The 26,481-nt window shown below is 39.5% G+C and overlaps 1 protein-coding gene across 2 annotated transcripts in view; it reads left to right on the top strand.

Moving 5' to 3' along the window:
* LOC131030220 (protein TIC 62, chloroplastic) overlaps window positions 1-26,481 on the top strand; it is a 173,750-nt gene that overhangs the window by 66,028 nt on the left and 81,241 nt on the right. For both annotated transcript variants that reach the window (XM_057960946.2, XM_057960947.2), the window contains exon 4: window positions 4,335-4,442. In XM_057960946.2, coding sequence (XP_057816929.2) covers window positions 4,335-4,442 — 108 coding nt within the window. The remainder of the gene's footprint in view (window positions 1-4,334; window positions 4,443-26,481) is intronic.

Raw genomic sequence — 26,481 nt, forward strand, 5'->3', positions numbered from 1 at the left:
ATGTGATATTGCTGGAATCACAAGGGGACTTACGTTGAATGTTGAATGCTTGGATATCGCTGGAATGTGGAATTCTACTTGATTTGAAAAAGGGAAAAAAGGATGAAGGGGTGAGAAAGCTAATCTAATCCTAGGAATGTAAGAGACTATGGACAATCTTTGGTGAAACTCAACTAAGCTAGGCTTTGACATGCAAGCAACATCCCTATGAAGTTAGTGTAATCTCCTAAGGTACACATATGATGTTCAAATCACCACCACAAGCATAGACACTATCAAGATGATGCACATCAATGAAGACGTAGCAATTGAAGTGAAGCTTGGCTAAATGGATTCAATTGACTACGCAAGGCGAGTCTATAATCAACAAGCTGCTAGTACACAAAGTTCTTCCATTCATCTAATTATCGTTATTTAACATGAAGATCCAACAAGAAACCATACAATTGTAGAAGAAACAACACATTCCACCATAACTTCAATGAAAAGGATGTTTATTTACAAACTTGGCAACAATTTCTACCTTCTCCTACTCTACTCTAGCTACTTGCTATCTGCTATTTCTGAACTAGTAACTTGCTTATTGATTTATTATTAACCTTTACAAATGAAATAGAGCCTTATATAGTGCTCTTATTATAATGAAGGGCCAAGATCAAATCCTCATCAATGGCCAAGATTGAAAGATGGAAACCCTAATTAGGGTTTGTTACACCCATTACAAAGCATTTAATGCTTGACCAATGATAAATTTACAATAAAATGGACACATGTCCTTTGAATTTTCGACCAATGAATGATGATGGTAGGTACATCAAAGTTTGTGCCCACATGTGGAAGTTGTCTCCTTGATGGATGAGCTTACTTGGAATAATATGATTGGATAAGACTTGGTGACTAGGCGCCACCTCAGCTTGCTTGATCTTTGTAACTCATCACAAAGGTAGATGATGGAGGCATATTTCTTGATACTCAACATTTCCTAGCTGCCACAATGATGATATGATGGCGGGAGATATTCCTACCTGACTTGATTACCTTCATCTTGAAGCTTTCATCATGGATCACTTCCTTGCCATACAGGCAATAACTTCTTGGATTTCCGGAGGAAATTCAAGATACTTCTAAAAATTCCTTTTTTATGATGTCTTGAACTTGTCCTTGATCTCTTTTGTGTGGTGAAATCTCTCTCTTCATGAAGCAAGCTTACATCTTCACGTAGCATATACTTCCTTAGCCTGAAGTGTAATGTTGAAAGAGTGAAGCATATGTGTTGACTTCCTTTGATGCTACGCCCTGCACTTGCTTTGTAGTGTCTTTCCTCGATGCCATGAATGCATTGATCATACTTCCTGCCATGCTGAAGTGATCTTCTTCTCTCTAAGTCGAGCTCCAAAAGTGTTGAACTCCTATCATTCTCATGTTGTATTTGCTCTGTCTCTCATGTTGCTGATATTGATGCTGACCTCCTGTCCCACTTGTCTTTTGATTTGAACCAGTGTTCCACGGCCATTAGGGACGGGATTTGGGGACAGGGGGACAAAGGGAAAAAGTTTCGGGGACAGGGGGGCTTGGGCTGGTGGGGGGGGGGAACGCGTTTCCGTGGAACACTGATTTGAACATGCTGACATTGATGTGTGAGTCTTCATCTCCTTCAAGTGGTGGAGTTCCTTCTTCCTTGCCTCTATAACCTGAAAAACACACAAACCTTGATCAAGAACAATATCAATCTTAAAATCTGAAATGGATTTCTTTTGTTCAATTTCTGATTATCATCTCCAAGGTCTGATTTTGTCATACTTTTCAGACTCAACTTTCATGTCAGATTTAACCATTCTCAGGTCTGATTTCTGAGCTTTGGTTCTGATTCCTATCTAAACATATGTAGGGTCAGGCTTTTTAGGGGTCATTGACAGTGCTTAGGAGAAGATCAGGCTTCTGATAGGGCAAAGAAAATGCATCATAGGCTGGTCGGAGATTTTGGGGGTCAAAGGAAGTGAGCAATTGCTAGGTCGTGGATATGCAGGGGCAATGGAAGTGATGGTTGGGGGATCTAAATAGGCAAAGGAAGTACTCTTGGGGTAGGTCGGGGTTTGGACAGACCAAAGGAAATGAGTCAAAAGTAGTTCATGGTTTTCAATGAGCAAAGGAAGTTCAAACCTTTTTACTCCTTGCTGATTTTGAGGGTCCCAGCATGTGTTTCAACAATCTCATTTTTTAAATGTAATAAATCCTCTTATGAGTGGGCCCATCTACCCTTGTTGGCACTATCACTCATGTTCTTTGCGTTTATTGTGGATGTTGAGGGTCACAAAAGTGATTGGGATTTTTGGGAGGCATAGGAAGTGGTTGATTGGGGTTTAGATAGCTCAAAGGAAATGGTTGATTGGGGATTAGATAGCTCAAAGGAAATGGTCCAAGGGAAGGTCGTGGATTTCACAAGGCAAAGGAAGTGGGGGAGGGAAGTGAAGAAAGGTGCCACGTGAGGAAGGGGAGAAAAGGATGTAAGGAAGGGAAGTTGGGAAGGGATGGAAGATGGAGGATGTAAGGAAGGGAAGCACATGCCGTGGGGGTAAGGCAGATGAAGGATGTGGGAGGTAATGAAGAGGAAGGTTAGAAGAATGTTGGGAGGTGAAGTGGAGAGGGATGTATAAGGGATAAAGGAAGTGGGTTAGGATATGTTGAGGGAGGTATAAGGGATGGATGCTATGGTTAGGAGGTGGTAAAGGAAGAAAGATGAAGGTAGGTGAAGGAAATGGTAGGAGATGGGGGGGGGGGGGAAGGTAGATGGAGGATAGGAAGGTAGGTGGGTAGAGGGTGGAAGGGTAGAATGGGAAGTTAGGAAGTGGGGGGATGAAGGGATAGAGGATGTAGGTGAGGTGGTAAGGATGGAAAGGGGGAAAAGGAGATGGAAGAAGGAAATAAGGATGGAAGGAAGTGAGGGTGAATGAAAGATGGGAGGTAGGAAGGTATGGAAAGGTAGGTGAAGGTGAAGTGGAAGGGGTAGGAAGATTGGGGGTATGACCCATCCCCCCCACCAAAGGAAATGATTCCAAACCTATCCAGCTTGCTGGCTCAAGTCTAACATGCTCTAAAAACATCAATCAATCACCCACAATCAGCAACTCAGTGATTATCCATCTAGATCGGGTATTAAGAAAGCAATGGAAATACACTCTAGGCTGGTCGTGGTTTTGACCCAGCAGAGGAAGTTCGCTGATTTGAGACCCCAAAGGAAATGAAACAACACTCAGCCAATTTTTGCGCATCCAACCTACTTCCTTCGAGTGAAAGATTAATAGCTATAGACGCCACTACAACTAACCTAGAAAGCAAAAAGTGGGGGTCCCCATTTGCAATGGGGCTAAGACATCCACTTAGATTTCAGAAATCAGATTTGAGGACAAATCAACAGACAAGAGACTTGATTCAAATGTCTTTGAAGATTGAATTCGAAGAGCAATTTCCAGATTTTTTGATGAATTAATATTTTCTTTTAATATATATATATATATATATATATATATATGTCGATTGAGTCTATATGTTGGAACTTGCTAGTTGCTACACTAGTCTCTGGACCTTGTTTTGAACTCCTCATCTTCAGACTTTTCAAGTCTCTACAATTCTTGTAACATTGCTTGATAACCCCAAGCTTTTTCTTAGATTAGGTTCAGTGTCTTGTAATGGTCAGTGTTCCTTGTCAATATTTTGTGATGTTATTGTACCAAGTGGTGATAGAACACTAGTAAATCATTATAGTAGTCAATTTTGTCTTCATTTTGCCTTATTTTGCCTAATAAGAATGTTGAGCTCATCATTTTCAACTCTTTCTCGTCTTCTGCATTGCCCATAATTGGCATTGTGCGTTTCCTTAATCTCTTAGTATAAAAATCTTAGGATGCTTGTAACTTCTCAAGTAAGTCCAGGCTTTTGCATTCCTATTATTTTTAGCCTTCTTTTTTACCTCTGATTATTTATCAATAGTTAAGTGGTAAGGATCTTGCCACAATTTCCCTGTGTTTGGATATGATTCCTTCATTCAACTCTTATGCTCATTGATTTTGTATGCTTTCCCCAATTACTTGATTTTAATATAGTATTATGTTTTGGGTATTGCCATAAATTGCATGTTTGGAGGTTAAAAGCTTCAGGAATATTGGATCTAAGATAGTTTTATGACTTCATGTTAGATTATTTAAGCTAGTTTATTCATGTCATGTTGGATATTTAAACTAGATAAATTTAATATACATTCCTTGTGAGCCTCTTATCAAAATATTGTTGATTTATGAGTTTTTATACTAACTTTGCTCATAAATTTTTTATTTTAGGTTCCAAAGTTTGTGCTTGTATCATCACTTGGAGTGACACGCCCATGGTTTGTAGTGTCCATTCTCCTCAATGCATTTATGGGTCGAGTACTTGTATGGAAATTAAAGGTAGAAATCCTTCTCACCCAGCTATCTTACATTTTTGACAGTTTGATTATGAAAAATTGATCTATAGATCTGTTTCTAAGCTGTTTGTTTGGATCAGTTGTTTCTTTATTCTTAAATTAAAAGAATCAGCTAATCAAATGTTTGCAACTAAAGCTTTTCTATATACAAGTTTCCTTAATATAAAAAAAGACACTCATGTTGATCTTTATCGTGAATATTCTGAAGTAGATTCAAACATTAATTGATAGAATGAAGTAGGAATACAATAAATAGGTGTGTATTATTTGAGTTTAATGCAAGCATACACACATTTCAATGCGTGGCCCTTTTGTGTTTATGAGATATAGAATTGAGCTGTCATGGATTTAAACTTATAAACTTCTAGAAATTAGAAAAAGAGACTATAAAATAATGGTCATAAAAGTTTTTTCATAGACATAATGCTAATCAAGTTTGGATATATATAAATATAATATAATAATACGTTTATCAGCTTTTCATGTTTCAAAGTGGGCAGCTATATATTGAAACTTCTCAACATTTTGTACTTATAAATTTCTCAACTTTCCAATTCAACTAGAAATCTTTCAATATTCATTTTTCTTTAACAACATATTTTGATGGTTTCCTTCCTCTTAATTGTTTTCCAATTCTCTGACTTACATAACATAGTGGAGATTTGTATTTAATGCCTACATTCCATTTTCTTTTTAAATAATGTCAATCTTTAATATTTTCTTTGTACACATACTTGCAAGGTTAAGTTTTTAGCTGTAGGCTTTTATTTATTCAGTGTTCTCTAAGTGGGTTCCCTCTTCTACCTGTGAACTTTGTTACTTTTTTGCCTTTTTAGCAAGAACATTACATCCATAATAATTTAATTTGGTTTTTAAATTAGATTTTGGCGATCCCTTTAGAAGCTTTCATTATTGCAAGTTGATTTCTTTGAAACAAAAAGATATGATAATCTATGTTACATGGAGTTCATGTGATAGATACGCCAGAGGATAGTAGGCTGCATTTTTTGGGATGGTAAGCAACACCAAATACAAAGAAAGAGAAATATGCTAAACTATAGAATTTTTGCATCACAAAACATTCTCGAGTATTAAAAAGTACATCCTTTTTTAGGATGAGGAGTGAAGATGCTCAAAAGATTCAATCTATCTTCTTTTCTCATCTATTAAGCAATTCTCCTTCATCCTCATAAACCATGATAGAGGAGACGAAAATTGGAATTAAACAAAAAGAGAGGGAAGTCAGGAGAGGTTTAGGGTTTAGAAGGGTTATCCTCTTTCAAAGGAAAACAAGTCACCAACATTCTCTGCTAAGCTTCAAAAGGACAAACAAATCAAGCTAAATCATCATTGAGAAAAAAAGCTAATGAAAACATTCAGTCAATGAGGTAGAGGAGCCATTTAAGAGGGAGGCCATCACAGTATTCATACTGCAATTAATTTACCATATCTACTGCTACATTGTATTTGGTAATTCTTTAAGGATTTATTTATAATACCAAGTTCTCTTTTTAGTTTGTATGTATACTTCTAAATTCTAATGTCCATGTTAGCAAGAAAAGGGTTATCATGGACACCTCCTTTTGGGATGTGTTTTAGAAGATGAAGCAGGGAACAATGTCTATGGAGGAAGCTTATGCAATGAAGATGAATGCACTTTGATAGGTGTTGTCTACTAGGAGCAAGTTGTTTGCTCATATCCTAGGAGTAGCTGGCCCAACAAACTCAGCTCACCACTTCAGAGTGAGAGCGTTGCCTAGCCGTGGAGGCCACCTTGGCTGAGAGGGAACTCAGTTGGTTGAGTGTAAGAGCAAATTGGTAGAGAGGGATCCCAAGGTGTTGGCATTGGAGGAGAAATAGAGGGCCACAACTTAGGAGTTGGAGAAGACCAAAAAGGACTTGATGGAGGTGGTTTACATGGTGAAGGGATCTCGGGAATGTGAGCTTGTGGCGGTACGTGACTTGAAGATCTGCATGGAGCAGGTGTAGTGGCTCTCCACTTCTAGGGCCACAACCATCCTGATGTCCTCTACTTGTCTAGTGACGTTTTCTCATCCTCCTCAGTAGTTCTTTCTTGTACATAGCCTCGTTTTTGGTTTTTGTCGTCTGGAAGACAACTTCTATTTTGGGGGGGCTGATGTAGTAGTTGGTAGTTATGCCATATTGTTAATAAATAAAGAAATTTTCAGCTAGAGTATTAATTGTATGTATTAGTTAGTTTAAAATGTAATGTTTATTGCTATATCTAATAAATTAAATACAAGAAATAATATACATGATAATGCATACTAGACACAACAGTAAAATATATCTTTATTTGCACATGAACTTATTACAAAGAAGAAGATCAGAGATGGTCGGTCAAGGATTACACTAGATTTGACTATACCATACTACCTTCCTTGGCGGTACACAACATATTTAAAGAACTTGACGGTTGTCGAGAGGAACACAACCGTCAACCAACTAACACATTAACTACCCGAGAGTGACAGCCCACTTAATACGAACAATTAATACTTTGGCAAATAACAAATATTATCAAACATAACAATAGGCATTTTACGCCAACTACATCATCCCTCCCCAAAGAATTTGTCATCTTCAAGACGACAAGTAAACATCAAGTAATATTCGAGAAGACTAATGACAAGAGTGTAAACAATGACTTGGATTGGACAACCCCAACTTGTAGTGTACTTGCCAAATCAAATGGGGGTTTGGGGGCAACACCCCCAATGGGGTCAAGGGGTAGCACCCCTTGTGGGGGTCTGGGGGCAACATCCCTCGCCCCTCCTAGGGCAACGCCTAGGGCGCGCTCCCGGCAGGGTGAGGGGCAACACCCCCGTCGCCAAAACCAAATTTAGACCTTCAAAACCACATGGAACTCCACGACATGCATAAATTTTTTAGATTTTCTAAGATGCCGGAGGCAATGCTGATGAAGCCAAAAAATGGAGATTTGGTAGTGTTTAACCAACATATGATGTCGGATTTCTGATCAAGTCGTACTCTCCACTTTAGAATTGATGGCCGTACTAAAAGTTGCTCTATTTTTTCTGCCTTCCCCTCATCTTGCGTGAGTCCTCCTTGACCGTATGACTTGCCAAGTTGTCCATTATGCAAACTTTCTTCATGTTTTGCTGGCCCGTATTTGCTTCGTCTTGGTGCACAATCTCTGTATGACTGAGTATTTGCCTCGTACAGATGTCCCCCTTTTCCGTACGGACTTGCTAACTTCCTGTACATCTCTCCCTTCACGTGTTCCTACCACCCATATGGATTGCTTTAATTTTTTTCCTCGTAGAACGTACAGTACAACAACCTTCTACTTCCATACGGCATGCCTAGTCCTCATACGACTCCATTTGTTTGCCAATACGATGTTTGTAGGGCATACGACCTTTTGCTTTTAAGTTTGTATGGTATGTGTCTTCTATGTTCATACGGATAGCTTCTTTCACTGTATGGATTCACTTCTCCCATCGTGTGAACTTCTTTCATGTAAGAGCTCCTCCTTGGACCGTATGGATGGCTTCCATACAAACAATTTCTACTCCTCATAGCATACAAATGACTTTTTCTCGGCCGACTTCCGCCTTCATTGATCTATCGTTTGCCTCGTATGGCGCGTATAGATTGATGTGGTGTTGGGTTTTGTTTGTACGATGTACGGACTTTAGTCATACGAACCTCCCTTTTAATGCCCGTACGATGTACGAACCTTCTTATAGTTGCAGCCTGCTATGTCCTCTCAACTCATATGGTGTGTTGGTGCGGCTTGATATGGCCTTCGGTATGGTATCGTATGGATTTGGTTCCCTGTTGTGAGGTTACAATTTCTCTTCGTACTCCAAGGGGAAGGTGGCACGCTCCATACTAGTTTTTTTAATCTCTTCGATTTGCAACATGTTGCACTTTGGGTGGAAGACTTCGTAGTCCTCCATCTGCTAGTGGAAAAACCCGTTGAGAGAGCTTGTCTCATCCTCCTAGCAGCTTCCAAGCTCCAACACCTCTTCATCATTGGGCTCCATTGTTCTTCCTCCATCCTGAAGTTTCCATTCTCGAACTCTGAGTCAGATGCCAACTCCTGGCTTACTGCTTGGCTTTGTAGGTTGATGACGTACTTCCTCTTGTCACTCTCGATGGAGAGTGTATTCTTCTTCCAATTGTGGTTTTCTTTCGCTGTGATCAGCCAACCCCTTCCAAGGAGGGCGTCATATGGCTTCTCCAACAGGATGACGACAAAGTCCAAGAAGAAATGTCGATTGCCAATGGTGACCTTCTATGCCATGAGCGTCCCAAGTGGTTTGATGCTATGTTGGTCAGCACCTACCAGATGGAAGGTTGGTGGCCAGAGCGTAGGTTCTCCAAGGCTCTTCCAAGTTTCCTCCGATAGTACATTGACTCCCAAGCCTCCATCGACAATAGTGTTTGTTAATTTCATTCCCATAATTTGCATCTCCACGACAGTTGGCTTCCTGCCAATGCTCACTATTAGCAACATTTGGTCACTCACCCCATCCTCTTCACATGGTGGTTTCTCCATTGGTTTTTCTTGTGGCTTGTTTTGGTTGTGATGATTGGAGTTGTCATCACCAATTGTTTTGGTAATTGCCATTCCTAGTTGCGGCATAGTCTGAAAAAGCTCTATCACCTTGATGGGTGCAGTTGTTTGTAACACCTGCCAAACTATGTTCTTCTCTGACTTCGATCGCAATGACCTACTTGCAGTTCTGTTGGAGATTATTCGTTCCTTTGCTAGCACTTGTTCAACTTCTACTTTGGCTTCTCGGAGTCGTTCCGTCTCCGTACATGGGTTTGGGTACATTGCCTTCTTTGTCTGTGATTTCGTGATTGCCAGAATTGCTTCGTCTTGTTCCTCTATGTCCAGCATATTAATACCCTTTTGCTTTAGGCAGTTGGTGTCTTCATGACTCCATAGTCCACACCATTTGCACAATAGTTGTACATTGTCTTTATTTTGGCACTCTCTCACAAAGTGTCCCCATTTGCTACATTGTCGGCATTGTATGATAGTGTTGATGTGTCTTTTATACACGATCAAACACAAAATAAAATACCAAGTTATCTTATCCTCTCTTGAACAAAGTTTCCATGAATGCTAAAGATTTCGCCGAAGGATCAATCGAGGCAACTCCCAAGTTCTTATATGTAGGGTCTCTACGTGTGGATAAGCTTTGTTGGTGTGATGTGATTATGTTGGAATCACAAGGGGGCTTATGTTTGATTGCCTGAGTGTTTAATCTGTTGGAACTTGAGTCCTATTTGCTCACTGGGAAGAATAAAGAAATAGCAAAAGGTGAAGGGTTAAGAAAGTCTACTCTAAGACCTAGAATGTAAGAAGATGGATGAACGACTAGGCGGAGTTCTACTGGGCTAGGTCTCACCATCAAAGTGAACAATTCAACACCAGCTCAGTGCGATCTTCTAGGGTAGTTCTGAAGATGTTCAAATCATCACTGTCAAACACTGATCACCATTCAAGTTAATGCATGAACAATACACACGTAACAACTCGAGATTAAGCTCATTCAATGCCAGTTGACCACGCAGGGCGCCCTTACAATCAGTAAGAAGCTAGTGGTTTGGACTAGGTGGATTCCACGCAAGTGCATTCAGTAACTTCCTTCATTCAATCTAATTATCTATCATCTAACATGAAGATCCAACAAGAGACTATGCATATTGCAAAGAAACTACACACTTCACCACAACTTCAATGAAAATGGAGTTCATTTACAATTTAGGCAACAATTTCTTGCCTTCTCCTAATCTACTCTAATTGCTATTCTATTCACTATTCTAGCTACTAACTCTTAGCTATTAACCCTTACAAAATGAAGAGCCAAAGCTTTATATAGAGAGCTCTTTACATTTCAATGGCTCATATTGATTTACAATCAATGGCTAGGATTACAAGATGAAAACCCTAATTAGGATTTGTTACAACAAACTCCTTTAACCAATGAGAAAATTACATTCAATGCTTGCAAACCAATAGGAAACTGGGGTAGTTGCCTCGAAGTTTGTGCAATCACTGGTGAGTTAGGTACATTGAATCTGGACATGCTGATGTGGACCTATTTGATTGGAGGAATAGTGACTAGGATGCCACCTTGTCTGGTACTTGCTCGTATCTCTTTTGATACTCAATTTGGTGATGCTGAGAAGCTAACTTTGATTAACTCTTCTGAAACGATCTGCTTCTTCAATGCACCTTTGCACTAACCTCGGTTGATCCTCCTCTGTCCTTGATGTACTTGATGAATGATGTATCTGTTGTGAGGTATTCACACATCGCCCCATTGCAAATGGGGACCCCTACCTTTTGCTTTCTAGGGTTAGTTTTCTTGGTCTTCTAGGTTCTTGTCTATTGACCTTTTGCATTTGAAGGGTCGCTAGGGGGCTCATTAGGATAGCAGGCTCTGCTTGAGTCAGGTGGATCTCCTCAAGAGGTCAGGTCAATTGAGTGATTAGGGGTTATTTAGATCATTCCTAGGGTGTTTTTTGTGTACTATCCGATCGCACTTCAAGTTGCTAAATCAAACCTTGGTTGAATGCATAATGTCCTCCTAGGTCCCATCCCTTACATCAAGGGCAGAGCGAATTCGCCTTGAGAAGTCTGGAATGTCATCCTGATCTTCAAATGTCCTGAAATTTGGCTGTCTGGAATGTTATCCTGATCTTGAAATTTGATTGTTTGGAAAATTGAAAAATCCTCCAAAAACTAGATTTTGCATTATAACTCCTGGAGGTCCAAAACCACTCTCAAACATCCTGACAATATATATGGAATATAACTTAAAGTATAAGAAAGTGACATTTCCTTAATCTTTCTTCTTTCTTATACTTAAATGTTATATTCCATATATGAATCCTGACGGAGAGGCTAAAGTGTCAAATTTCGCTCCTGACCCTTCCAATAGAGCGAAATTTCACAAAGGACCTAAGATTTCACCTAATTCATTGAATGGTTGAGAAAATTTGCAAGGATAGGGAAGGAAATGGATCTAGGATAAAGTCTAAGGCAAAGTCAAGTCAAATCCAAGGTGAATTGAGACTAGAATAGGAATTTCGCTTCTGACCCTTCCAAAGGGTCCAGAGCGAATTCCTCTATAAGACACTCTACATTGCCCAAAGCCATGAGCTAATCCATGTCCCAGGTGTTATTGAAGGCAATTCACTTGTTTAAATGAAGAAATGTGGGAAATGGAGTTAGAAATCAACCCAAAATGCAAATTTCGCTCCTGACCCTTCCAAAGGGTCCAGAGCGAAATTCATATAAGACCCTATTTCTTCACAAAATCTTTAACTAGATGCCAACTTGAGGAGAAAATTCACTCGATCATGATGGAAGGAGGCCTAAGAAGTTGTATTCAAGCCAATGAAGGGAGGAAAAAGGTGAGAAATGAGCCCAAGTAAGAATTTCGCTCCTGACCCTTCCAAAGGGTCTAGAGCGAAATTCACATAACCTTCATTTTCTTCCTTGTCATGGCCAAGTTTTGGACTTCTAAGGCATGGTTGGAGTGACTTTGATGTGTTCTTGCCTTTGAAAGGTGGATTGAGGCGATGGAATAGTGAAAATCAACCCAAAACCTTGAATTTCGCTCCTGACCCTTCCAAAGGGTCCAGAGCGAAATCCTCAATTTGACCCCCTATTTTGCCTAAGACGTTGAAAATACCTTGTTTTGAGCTAAGTGGATGGCAAATGGACTTGATTGTGGTGAGAGGTGAGTTTGATCAAATTTGAAGGAAAATTGAATGGAAGAAGTGAGAAATCAACCTAGAATGGAAATTTTGCTCCTGACCCTTCCAAAGGGTCCAGAGCGAAATTCCCCATAAACACTATTTTCTTCCTTGTTTGGACTAAAAGCCTTGTTCCTTGGACATATTGGGGGTAAATGGACATGTTCTTGCCTTAGGAAGTGAATGAAAGCATTGAAAAGTGAGTATTTTGTCCAAGATTGGGAATTTCGCTCCTGACCCTTCCAAAGGGTCCAGAGCGAAATTCTCCATAAACCTCATTTTCTTCCTTGTTTAGACCAACATCTTAGTTCCTTGGGCATATTTGGAAGTGGATTGACATGTGTTTGCCTTAGGAAGTAATTAGAAGTGAAGAAGTGAAGGATTTTGACCTAGAGATACCGGGTTCGCCCCTGGGACGCCCTGGTACGGGTCTGGGTTCGACCGGGTCCGTGTTACAGGTCCGGTTCGACCAGGGTTCGAAAAACCTAGAGTGGGTCGAACCCAGTCGAACCCAGTCGAACCCGGGCGGCCCATAAAGTCAAAAAACAAAGCAATTTTTATTTTTTTTCAATTCTGCCTTGTAAAAAGTGAAAGTTATAACCTAAAAACCACTTCTAAAACGTTTTATTGACTCATTTCACCTCATTTGTGTTGCAAACAAAATTTTTATGAGAGCAGGTTGAAGAAAGGGTTGCAGCATCATTTCCATACATTTTCAAGCTTCCAGTGGCTGCAAGAGGTAGGTTTTTAAACATTTTTTTCCAACTATTTTTGTTTCACAAATTGTCAAACATGAAACTTGAATTTTTTTTCATTATTTAGTTTTTGTTTTTGAATATGTTTATTTTATTTCTTGCCATAGGAACTAGAATGGCATCTACATCTTCCTCCATTGGCAATGAACAAATAATTGCAAAACAAAGAAATGATCCAAATTCTCCCTTATGGAAATATGTGGACATTATAAAACAACTTCCTGGAGGTGGGGGATTCCGTTGGAAATGCCATGGATGTGATATTGAATGTAATAGTTCATATTATCGGGTGGTAGGCCATTTGTGTGGAATAAAAGGAAGAGGCATCAAAAAATGCCCTGGAAAAAATGGTAAACCTATACCAGATGAGACAGTGATGAAATATATTAGGGAGCATGAGGCGGCATAAGAGAGGGAAGCTCGTAGATTGAACCAAACCGCATCAAAGGAAACAAAGGGAATGCAAGGCCCTTCTAATCCCAGTATTGTAGTAGAAGACCACCCCTTCTTTGCCACAAATGAAGCTCAAAGTGAACCACCCTTGACACGTAAAAGAACAAAGGGGCCTTTAGAAACCGCATTCCAAAATGAGAGTAGAGACAATGCTGACCAAGATATAGTAAGGTGCATTTATGCAAATGGGTTGTCATTCAATGTTGTTCGCTCCCCATATTGGAAGCAAATGATAAAAAGTGTTAATGAGGCACCAAGAGGGTATAAGGGCCCCGGTTATGAGAAGGTACGTGGAACATTATTGGAGAAAGAGGTGAAGAGGGTTAAAAATGCATTGAAACCCATAAGGGATTCATGGGTTGAGATAGGTGTAACAATTGTTTCAGATGGGTGGAAAGATGCTAAAAACCGTCCTTTGATCAATGTCATAGCGGTGTCCCCTAAAGGGGCAATGTTTTTGAGAGCTGTGGATTGTGAGGGCCAAATAAAAGATGGCCAATTTATTGCAGAAATTCTCATCTCTGCCATTGAGTCTGTGGGATCCTGCAATGTTGTCCAAGTCATAACGGACAATGCAAAAAATTGTAGAGCTGCTGGTTTGTTGGTTGAGCAACACTATGATCACATCTTTTGGACACCTTGTGCGGTACATTCACTCAATCTTATGTTACAAAGGATTGGGCAAAAAATAAAATGGATCAGAGATGTATATGCAGAGGCTGAGGACATCCAGATGTTCATCACAAACCACCACATGTCTCAAGGGATTTTTAGAACCTATTCGAATTTGGAGCTATTGAAGGTGAGTGAAATAGTAATTTAATTTTACATTTTCTGATTTTTTTGAATTTTCAATGTTAATAATATCATTGTGTAAGCTATATTGTGTATTCTTCTTTAAAGTTTGGCTTTATTTTTTAATCATTTGGCATTAATTTGTGTTATAGGTTGCTGAGACCCGTTTTGCATCAAACACAATCGTCTTAAGACGACTTGTGAAAGTTAGAGTGGCACTATGCAATATGGTGATCAGCACCAATTGGACTGTATGGAAGCAAAGTAGCACTGAGAGGGCAGAAAAAATTAGGGATAGAATATTGAATGAGAAATGGTGGGATCTTGTTACATATCTCCTAAGTATCACCGAGCCCATCATGAGCATGATTCGCTATATAGACATGGATAGGCCTTGCATAGGTGAGATTTATGATGGCATTGATTCAATGCTTGAAAAAATAAAGGTCACTATAAATGAAAAAGAGAATGATCCTCAGAAGAAATTCTTCAAAGAACTGGAAGTAATTATTGTAGAGAGGTGGAATAAGATGACCACTCCTTTGCACCTTCTTGCCTATGCCTTGACACCTAAGTACTATAGCAATCAGTTTCTTGATAAACCAGGAAGGATTCCACCATGGAGAGATCTAGAAGTATCTGATGGGTACAAGGCAGCATTTCGTAGACTATATCCCGATGATGATTTGCGAGATGTTGTTACAAATGAGTTCATAGAATTCGCAAATGGGAATGGTCTAAGTGTTGATGCACTTCGTCATAGATCCAAGAAAGATGCTCATAGCTGGTGGTACTTCCATGGCACATGCTTCCAACACCTACAACTCCTCGCTATAAAAGTTTTATCACAAGTAAGTTTAATTAATTAAAATTTTAAATTTACAAGTTTTAGTTTATTTATAGTTTACTTTGTCTTCATAGGTTGCTAGTAATTTTATTTTTATTAATGTATAACTTTAATTGTTTACTTTGTCTTCATAGGTTGCTAGTTCATCTACTTCAGAAAGAAATTGGAGCACATACTCTTTCATCCACTCAGTAAAGCGCAATAGGCTGCTATCAAAAAGAGCGGAGAATTTAGTATATGTGCATTCCAACCTACGTCTTCTTTCACACAAACAACATGACTACACACAAGGGGAAACAAAGATGTGGGATATAGAGCCAGAGCATACTGATTTGGATGCTCCTGCTTCTCAGCTTCTTGCATTGATACTTGATGACTTGGAAATTGAGCCAACTTATAGTGCAAGTGCAAGTGGCATTGGCTCATCTAATGTCAATGTCAATGAGGAGGAGGAGGAGGAGGAGGAGGAGGAGGAGGATGAATTAGATGATCCATTTGATGATTAAACTTTAAGTTTATATTGTTGAAAGTTGAAACAATGATACTTGAATATTTTGTCATTTTGATATTAAACTTGATGTATATGATGCTATTATCAATTATGGTATGATCATGATGCTATGATTACAAGTTTATGTTTGTTTTGTTGTTTATATGATGCTATGTGACATGCATATTCTAATTCATGCTTATAGGCTTCACAAATATCAAAATATCAAAATATATATATATATATATATATATATATATATATATATATATATATTTACATGTTTTTGTACTAACGAACCCAAATCTCTTTTCAAAATTTTGCTGTATCGACGTACTGGGTTCTTCGAACTTGAACCCGAACCTGAACCCAAACCCGAACCGGCAACCTAGCTAAATCTTGAATTTCGCTCCTGACCCTTCCAAAGGGTTGTTGACGTGTATTTTGTACACAATCATACACAGAATAAAATACCCAAGGGTACCTTATCCTCTCTTGAATAAAATCTCTAACTGCTGAAGATATCGCAAGAAGGATTAGTTAGGGTGACTTCAATGTTCTTTTAAGTAGGGTCTCTACGTGTGGATAAGCACCAGTGGCCGTTGTGATTGCTGTTTCATCAAGGGGTCTTACGCCAAATCCGAACTACAGGAACAGGATTTCCTAATACTAATGAATTCCAAAAAAAGATCAAAAGAGTAGGGCTTGCAAGAGATCTAGTCTAATCTAACCCTAAGAATGACTCAATGTGGACGAGACTTGGCAAGATTCTACCAACTTCAATATTGCCATAAAGTAACAACTCAATTGAAATTGATGCGATCTTCTAAGGTAACAAGTGATTTTTCAATTCATCAAGGATCATAGACACTACCACAAAGGCACATATCTAAGATACAACAATGATTGAAAGTTTAAGTGATTCAAGTTGATCCAGTTGACCACGCAAGGCGTTCCTACAATCAGCAAGAAGCTAGTGGTTTGGAAAGTGAACCTCACCGACGATCAAGTCCAACACTTTGTCCTTCAAATTAAAACACTATTTTGATTGAGAATGATTCAAGAAAACGAACCACCATGAAGATAACCACAAGAATTGCAATAAAACACCATAACTTCAATATTTTATTGATCTCAAAGCCATCATGAACAACAATTGTTTGAAATTCCTTCTTCAAAGCTCAATCTTGCTACAAAATACTTGCTTCTATCAAATTGCTAATCTCTAATCACTAATGTTGATATCTAATCTCTAGTTTCTAGTTACAAAATGAAAAGAAATGAGGGTATATATAGCATCCTCAATTACAATGAACGGTCCAGATCAAAATAAGATCGATGGCCAAGATTATGACACCTAAACCCTAATTAGGGTTTGTTACAACCATTACATAACATTTAATGCTTGACCAATGATAAAATTGTATTGCTTGGACACATGTCCACTCTAGAAATTTCCACCAATGGATAGCTAGGGTAGGTACATCGGAGTTTGTGCCACCTTCTATGAATTAGGTACATTGAACCTGGACATTGTTGAGGTGGACCAATCCGACTGGAGGAGTGATGACTAGGATGCCACCTCGTCTGACACTTGTAGCTTAGTAGATATTCAATTTGATGTCGTTGAGAAGCTATCTTTAATTAACTCTTGTTCTAACTCCTTTTGTCCTTGATTTGCAGGATGATTGATGTACCTCGCCTTGGAATGCTGGATTGGAAGAGGTCACCCTTATCTTGATGATGCTGGATCGAAGAAGGTCGTCCTTGATCTGGCTTGATTTTCCTTGAGAAGAGTCTTTCGACTTGTAGATCTTTCGAGCTTGGGAGTCGCCATCTTGATACCTACACAACATTTCATAATAAGTAATAGATTTTGCAATGTATAAACATAGATTAGATTAAAGATTGAATTTAGGAAACTTCATGATAAGTCTTTGAGTTATCATTTCCTAAATACGATTGAGCTACTGGAAATTCAAAATTTCAAAATTCAAAATTCAAGATTAAGGCCAGGACGACTTTTGAAATTCAAAAATAAGAACAAAGAGGACTTCGCCATACCTCACTTGAGAGCTAACTTAACAAAAGATGCTAAAATTATGAAATTCGCCTAGGCAAAAACGAAGATTGAAGTATTCAACGTGATCCTCCTCTAGCAAAGGCGCCTTCCTTGTTAACTTCGCCAACTTGTGGGGTCTTCAACGTCTTGATGGCAAATTCGCTCCACTTGAACACAAACCAAGTTCGCACTCCCCTTTGAATGGAAATTTCGCACCTCTCCTTGATGAAATTCGCACCTTGTAATTGTCTTCTCCAAATCGCATGCAAAGGATGATTGAATGATGTTTTAAAATGCCATATCACACCCCCTTTATATAAGCGCCTACCTCCTTAATTACCTCTAGGCCGACTTTTGGAAATAAGGCAAAATAAAAACAAATTTTAAATAAAAATCAAGGCCGACCTTTTTTAAAATGTGGAAAATAAAACCCAAGCGCCCCAATTTATTTATTTAAAATAATAATTAATTAATTTAATGCCTTCGTATTTAATAGTTTCGATTTAAAAGACAAAATTAATTAATTAAATGTCTTGTGCGCATATATTAAATGCCCATTTTATCGAAATTTAGCATTTGAAATAATTTGAAAATGATGTTAGCGCCAAAGCATGGGAGATGTAAGGGGTACAAACCACATCGCTCTGGTCCCTGGGAGAGGGACAGGAGCGATCTAGCATTTTGCTCTTGAATTTCTCGCCTTTTACGTTCAAAATCACTTCCTCCACGTTGAAACTGGCATCTACATTGGGAATCTCGAGCTTGATCTATTCAATTTTGTAGATGAATGCCTCTTAAGATCATTATTGCCCTGGTCCCTGACTGAGGGACAGGAGCGATCTTGCATTTACTCCTTGGTCTTTGCCTCCTTAATCACCAATTTATATCACAAGGCAAGTAACAACTTTATTCTTTCATTCCACGCATACTTACTTGTCCTTTACAAAGCAAATTTGATATTTGAGTGAATATCGCCCTGGTCCCTTGGTGAGGGACAGGAGCGAACTTTAGTCTATGACGCAAATCCTCCATCATATTGATATCAAATTGTCTTCAAGGCGTAAAATGATGTCCTTTATTCCTTCTTGAACGTATGAAATGGGAGTGACATTCAACATTTAAGCACATTTGACTATTTCGCTCTGGTCCCTTAGTGAGGGACAGGAGCGAACTTGGGTAATTTCATCAATTTCCATGGTCCTTGCAACTTTGTTCTTCTTCGAGGCGTTCCAAACCTTATCGCCACCTTGTACCTTGGCTTGGAGTGGTTTAAACTTGGAGGAGAATATTAAATAGCCTTGATTTCGCCTTGGTCCTTGACTGAAGGACAGGAGCGAACTTTCACTTGTAAGCTCATTCGTGCTTTGCCAACGTTTAAAACTATCTTCAACGAATCCGCTATGCTCCCTTTCGTTCACCTTTGACATGGAATTCGTTTCAACTTGGCAAGAAATTTGTCTAAGGAAGAAATCGCTCTGGTCCCTTGGAGAGGGACAGGAGCGCCTAGGACAATATGGGCTTCACTTGGCGTTTTACAATCTTCAAATTATCTTCAATGGGTTCGTTACGCCTCCTTTGCTTGCCTCAAACTTAACACTCACTTGATCTTTGCCCAAAACTTGTTTTATAAGGAAAATCGCTCTAGTCCCTGGGAGAGGGACGGGAGCTATCACTAAAATTCGCCCTGGTCCCTGGCAGAGGGACAGGAGCGATTTTGCTTCTAGGGCCAATTTTCCTAATTATGGTACTTTCAAGTTATATTCAACTGATAAGATGTACTTCCTTTGTTCTTCTCAAATCGCGAAATCATTCAAATCTTTCAAGGACAAGGCAATTTTGGATTTCAAGCTCCGGTCCTTCAGTGAGGGACAGGAGCGATTTTTGTTCCTGGCACATTTCCTTGTTTGCAAATTTCTTCAAATTATATTCAATGGACAAAACATGCCTCCTTTATATCTTCCAATCCAAAAATCGTCTTGATCCTGCAAGGATAGTTGAATTTTGAGAAACAAGCTCCGGTCCTTCAGTGAGGGACAGGAGCGATTTTTGTCCTTGAGGGCAAAAGTTCAACTTTTCATTGCAAACGACTCAATCCTGGCGCTCTATCATGTTGATTTCACCTTCCATTACGTCCTTGACGCTTCAATTTGATCAAAATGAGGTCAAAATGGTCTAAGTAAGTCATTTCGCCCTGGTCCTTGACTGAAGGACAGGAGCGATTTGGCCTCAAACTTCAAAAATTTGCCATTTTCGAATCTCAAAATCCTCAAAGCTTTCAATTTACGTTCGACCGCATCCCCTGGCGACCCTGCACAAGACAAATGAAATAAAGTAATAACCAAGATGCATAAAATATCATTTTCGCCCTGGTCCCTGGTTGAGGGACAGGAGCGATTTCACTTCCATAGGCCAAAATACCAAGATTTTAAGACTTCAGTCACTTCACAAGGCAAAATTAGGCCATTTCCAATGCCTGGGATCAATTATCAAATTTCCAAAATTTGGCCAAAAAATCACCCGGACAAAATTCACAATTCCATCACCAACACTTAGGCAAAATTTAGACTTGCATCCAAAAGCTTTCTTCGCCTAACCCAAAACCCTAAAAGCAGAGAGAGAAACAGGCAAAACCGAGCAAAAGAGGGGGTCCCCATTTTAATGGGGCGATGTGTGAAATAGTCACAACAAGGGTCCAGAGCGAAATTCTCAAAATCTCCTCTTTCTCTCAATTTTATGTTAAGCCAAGTGTTGATCAAGGTGAATTGAGCTTGAAGATGTCCCTAGGTATGGCAACTTTGTCAAATTTCGCTCCTGACCCTTCCAAAGGGTCCAGAGCGAAATTCTCAAAATCTCCTCTTTATCTCAATTTTATGTTAAGCCTAGTGTTGATCAAGGTGAATTGAGCTTGAAGATGTCCCTAGGCATGGCAACTTTGTCAAATTTCGCTCCTGACCCTTCCAAAGGGTCTTGAGCGAATTTTATTGTAGGGCCTGTCCTTGAAGAGGATCTTGGGCGAATTTCATTCTAATACCTTCTTGTTGATGATTTAAGGTAGGAAATGCTATGTTAGAATGAATTCATTATGTGTACTTAATCACCTTTTGGTTTGTTTTGTAGGTGGAAGAAAATTAGGCCCAGACAAGGACGACCTATTCTAAGCCCATCATCATCCAGGACGTTCCAGATGCATAAAGGAGGACTCAAGGTGTTTTGAAGCGTTGGAAGATTGCAAGTGTTCGAGGAGTTGCCAGCTATCTCCAAAACCTTCACTTGACCACACAAAGGAACCACATGATGACAGAGAAGAATGACCTCACCAACACTTCAAGGCGAGGTATGCTACCAGAGAAAGAAAACTTGACAGTGAGGAGGCCTCATCAAACACATGGGAATCAAGGAGTGCATCTTTCTTCGCATCAAGGACAGAGGAGGATCAACCAATATACAAATGTCAGACAAGGTGGCATCCCAATCACTTTTCCTCTAGTCAGATTGGTCCACCTCAGCATGTCTAGATTCAATGTACCTGACTCATCGGGGACGACACAAACTTTGGTGTACCTACCCCTGCTTCCTATTGGTCCGCACATTGAATGTAATTTTCTCATTGGCTAAGGAAGTTTGTTATATCAAACCCTAATTAGGGTTTCTATCTTGTAATCCTAGCCATTGATTCTAAGTCAATCAGAGCCATCAATTTGTAAAGGGCTCTCTATATAAAGCCCTGGCTCCTCATTTGTAAAAGGTTAATAGTCAGAGATTAGTTAATAGTTAGGAGTTAGCAAAAGAGAGAGTCAATAACTAGTAGCTCAATAGTAGATAGCATTTTAGAGTAGAGTAGAAAGAGAAGGCAAAGATTGTTGCCAAGACATTGTTGCAAAAGACATGTAAACTTCATTGGAGGAATGGTGAATTCTATGTATCGATTCTACAATTTGCATGGTCTCTATACTTCTCAAATTTAATTTCATGTTATTAGATGAATGGAAGAAATTTGTATGATCAATGGTGAAATTTGTATATCCATACTACTAGCGGTTTGTTGATTGCAAACTTGCCTTGCGTAGTCAACTGGAATCATTCAACTTAAGCTTAACTTCAATTATCACTTCTTCATTGATATGCATCAACCTGATGGTGTCTATGCTTGTAGCGATGATCTGAACATCATAAAGCTATCCTTAGAAGATCGCACTAACCTTGTGGAGACGATCATAGCATGTCAAAGCAAGACTTAGTTAGAGTTTCATCAAAGGTCATCCATTGCTCCTACATTCTTAGCGTTAGAATTAGATTCCTCTCCAACCCTTATCCTTTTTTCCCTTTTTTAAAAATCAAGGATCAGTAAAGACCCATGTTCCAGTGATATCCAAAGTAAATCAGACGCTCAGGTCATCAAATGTAAGTCCCCTTGTGATTCCAGCAAAATCACATCATGCCGCAAGAGCTTATCCACACGTAGAGACCCTACATATAAGAACCTTGGAGTCTTCTCGAATGATCCTTAGGCGAAATCTTCAGCATTCGAGGAAATTTTGTTCAAGAGAGGATAAGATACCTTGGTATTTTATTCTTTGTTCGCATGTGCATAAAAAACACATCAACAGTACCCTCCTTGACTCTCATGTGTTTGATGAAGCCTCCTTCCTAGTCAAGTCACTCCTCCTTTGGTAGCTCATATCGCCTTGAAGTGTCTATAAGATCTTTCTTTTGACATCCTGTGGTTTCTCCATGTGGTAGAATGAGGTCTTTGAGGATGGTTAGCTCCATTGCTTGCAACTCCTTGAACACTTGAAGTCCTTCAACCTGGAAGCACTTTGAGTCCTCCTCCATTCATTTGAAGTGTTCTTTAATGATGATGAAACTTGAATAGGTCCTCGTTGTCTGTTCTTCCTGCTAGCCCGGTCTTGTTGATCTGCAAAACAAACCAAAAGATGATTAAGAATACATAATATATTCATTCTAACATGGCATTTCTCATATCAAACCATCAACAAGAAGGCATTAAGATCAACTTCGCTTTAGACCCTCTGGAAGGACAGGCCCTATAATGAGATTTTCGCTCTGGACCCCCTCCAGGGACAGGACCTATCATGAGATTTTCGCTTAGGACCCTCTGGAAGGGTCAGGAGCGAAATTGCTTCTTTAGCCTCAATTTTTCATCATTGACTTCATTTTCAACCTTTCCTCATCAAAAACAAGTGTTTTGCCTTAAAAAATGCTTGGGAATGGGTTAGTTCAAAGGCTTAGGCAAGGAACAAGGCTTCCTTCAGAAATTCGCTCTTGGCCCTATCCAAGGGTCAGGACCTTAGGTGAATTTCGCTCTGGACCCTCTGGAAGGGTCAGGAGCGAAATTTGTCTTGTTGGCTCAAATTCATCATTGCCTTCACCTCAATTCACTTCTTAAGGCAAGAATATATCAATCCTCCCTCAACCATGTCCTAGGAACAAAAACTTTGATTTGAACAAGGAGGAAAATAGAGGTTTAGGAAATTTCGCTCTGGACCCTTTGGAAGGGTCAGGAGCGAAATTTGCATTTTTAGGCTCAATTCTCATTCAATTGCCTAGTACTTGTCCATTCCCCCTTATCTTATCATACTCAAGCCAACTTGCTCTCAAAGTGGTGTCTACTCAATGCTCTGGGTGAGGAAATAAGTCTTTCTAAGAATTTCGCTCCGGACCCTTTGGAAGGGTCAGGAGCTTAGAAAGAATTTCGCTCTAGACCCTTTGGAAGGGTCAAGAGCGAAATTGATGTTTAGGCTCAAATTTTCCATTATTGACTTCATTTTCAACCTTTCCTCATCAAAACAAGTGTTTTGCCTTCAAAAATGCTTGGGAATGAGTTAGTTTAAAGGTTTGAACAAGGCATAATGCTTTATGAAGAGATTCGCTCTGGACCTTTTGGAAGGGTCAGGAGCTTAGACAAATTTCGCTCTAGACCCTTTGGAAGGGTTAGGAGTGAATTTGTTCCTCTAGACCCAATTCTTCCTTCTTTTCACTCATTTGGCTTTAGACTTGTCTTTTTGAATTCTTTCCTTGCCATGTATGTCCACCATTTGATGTCCCTAGTGAAGAAATAAGTCTTTTGGAGGATTTTGCTCTAAACCCTTTGGAAGGGTCAGGAGCGAAATTAGCAATTATGCTCAAATTGTTTACTTTCCATCACTTCACTTTGTTTCACACATCAACACTCTCTCAATCACATCATAGGGATAAGGTTTATGAGGCAAATTAGGACCAAGAAGGGAGATATAAGGAAATTCGCTCTGGACCCTTTGGAAGGGTCAGGAGCAAATTTGAGGAATTAGTCTTAGACACCACCCAAACACTCAGGCCTGACCCTCTATCACATTGTTCTCACCTTAGGACACGCCAGCAAATCAACTTAAGGAAGTGCCTAGTCAAAATGTTGAATCAAAAGTGCATCTTTGTCATGTCCCTCTTTAGTTTGTCTAGTAGAGACATGTGAGTTAGCCTATTATGGGGTCTCGTGGGCTAGCAGTGGTGGATAGAGACTCATGCAGGGTATTCAGTATTCGGAGTTGGCATTTCAGACAATTTGAGGGCCATTGGGAGCAATTCCTTGATTTTAGGGAGATTCCCTATTTTTTAGGAGGTTGTGGCAGTTCCCATATTGGAGGTTCCACGGGACCATGTCATGGTTTCAGTTTCAGGGAGTTTGGGTGTGTTTCCTAGTTTCTAGGAGCATCCCTAGATTTTAGGGATGGGATTGCCAGTTAGCTCAGTTTTTCCGGCATTGGTCACAGATAGGTGACAAAGTTATATTCATGATTGTTTGGTCATTTTGGGCTATTTTTGGTTATTTGGAGATATTTTAATATATTTAAATATTTCCTAAGTTAGCATTTAAATAAATTAAAATAAGGCTATGTATTTAGTCATTTCGGAGTAATAAGGGGTTTCTGGCTTCATCTGGGTTGATATGCCTACGTGTTATAGCTCTTTGGAAAGGTCTTGAACTTTGCTACATGATTCTCACCTTTCGGAGTCTTTTTGGATGCCTGAAGCTATTTATTTGCAATTTAGTGTTATTTTCCTATAGTTGACGCCATAATTAGAAAATAACACTCTTTTCATAATGCCCCAACTTTACTCCCTTTTAGGGTTTGGCTTGGAAAGGAAAGGAGATATAAGGAGATGAAGACCAAATTGTTCATGATCTTTTTACACAATCAAACTTATTTTTGCGAATTAGCTCTGAGTGGGCGATTCTTCATTTGGGACGCAAACCCCAAGATCTGGACTGGCTGGGACGTAGCCCTTAGTAGTTATTGGCATTGGATTCTTTAGGCAGAGTGCATTGTTGACAGAGATTGAGTACGCCATTCTTCATTGTGGATTCAGGTTGCAGAGTAAGGGTTTCAGCATGGCAGATTGATTCTTCAGCTTGGGCGTGATCCTTGCAGCCTTAGGGCTGCCATTTGCAGCAGGTACATCCCACGTGGAATGTAAGGAATGCATGTATTCAGCCTTAGAGGTATTCTTGATTCATGATCACTATTCACCTTTCAGTTTGGCTTCATTGTTGGATGTAAGTTCCTTGGATCTGCATTGGAATTATTATTTGGTTTTACAAATCAGAAATCTGTCTGGTACAGCTTGTAGCAATTCTGAATTTGGCTGTATGTTCTTATTTATTTTCAGTCTCCTTTCATGTTCACTGTTCATTATTCATTACTTGTTTGAAAACTATCAAAAAACACAAAAAGAAACAACCTTCTGCAACTTCTGTCTATTCTCTAAAACCATCAAAGGAATCACAGGAAGATATAGTTTATTAATTTAAAAACTACCGCAGATCAGCAAGGGGATCCATTAGGGATCTTTCAATCTTAACAATTTCGCTTAGGTACCTTTGGAGGGACAGGATCTATCTAGGAATTTCGCTCTGGACCCTTTGGAAGGGTTAGGAGCGAAATTTCTCTTTTTGCACAAATTCTCCTCATTTCCTTAAACTTTGTTCTTAGACTTGGCCTTTGGGTCCTTCCTTCATCTTAACCAAGCCCATTTGCCTTCAAGGTGATGTCAACTCGATGCATTTGATGACAAATTAGGCCTTTCTAAGGATTTCGCTTTGGACCCTTTGGAAGGGTCAGGAGCGAAATTGATGTTTTTAGGCTCAATTTCCTCATCCCATCTCGTTCCAACTTGCTCACAAGGCATAGATAGGTCATTCCTCACTCAGTCAAGACGTAGGAGCAAGGTTTGAGGTCTAGACTGGGAGCAAGAGAGGAGTCTAAGGAAATTCGCTCTGGACCCTTTGAAAGGGTCAGGAGCGAATTTTGCAAAAATGCTCAAATTCTTGACCTTTCTCCAAATTTTCAAGTCTAGACTTGATCATTAGGCGTTTTCCAAGGATAAATAGGTCAGTTTCACATCAATCAATGCCTAGAACTTCACCATTCATCAACCGGACCAATCACAAAACCCTCAAAGGGAAGAATCCTTGAGAACACTTGCTCACATACCTCCATTCACTTTCTTAACTTAATGGCGTCGGTCTCAAAGGCGAGATTCCTAGCATGATACAAAGATTTTCCCAAACTCAATCAAGACTTAACCCTAGAAGCAAGACCCAAGCCTAACTAAGAGGAAGCTTTCAACACAGACCCTGACCTGGACCACCTACTGACCCATTTGAGCCTAAGAAGACCATTCCATCCTAATGAGCCCTCTGGCGACCCTTCAATGCAAAGACTAATAGCCAAGAACCTAAAAGACCAAGAAAACTAACCCTAGAAAGCAAAAAGTAGGGGTCCCCATTTGCAATGGGGCGATGTGTGAATACGTCACAACAGATAGGATGTATTCTGGAGTCATACCGTATTT

The sequence above is a fragment of the Cryptomeria japonica genome, chromosome 9 (genome assembly GCF_030272615.1).
Source record: "Cryptomeria japonica chromosome 9, Sugi_1.0, whole genome shotgun sequence".
NCBI lineage: Eukaryota > Viridiplantae > Streptophyta > Pinopsida > Cupressales > Cupressaceae > Cryptomeria > Cryptomeria japonica.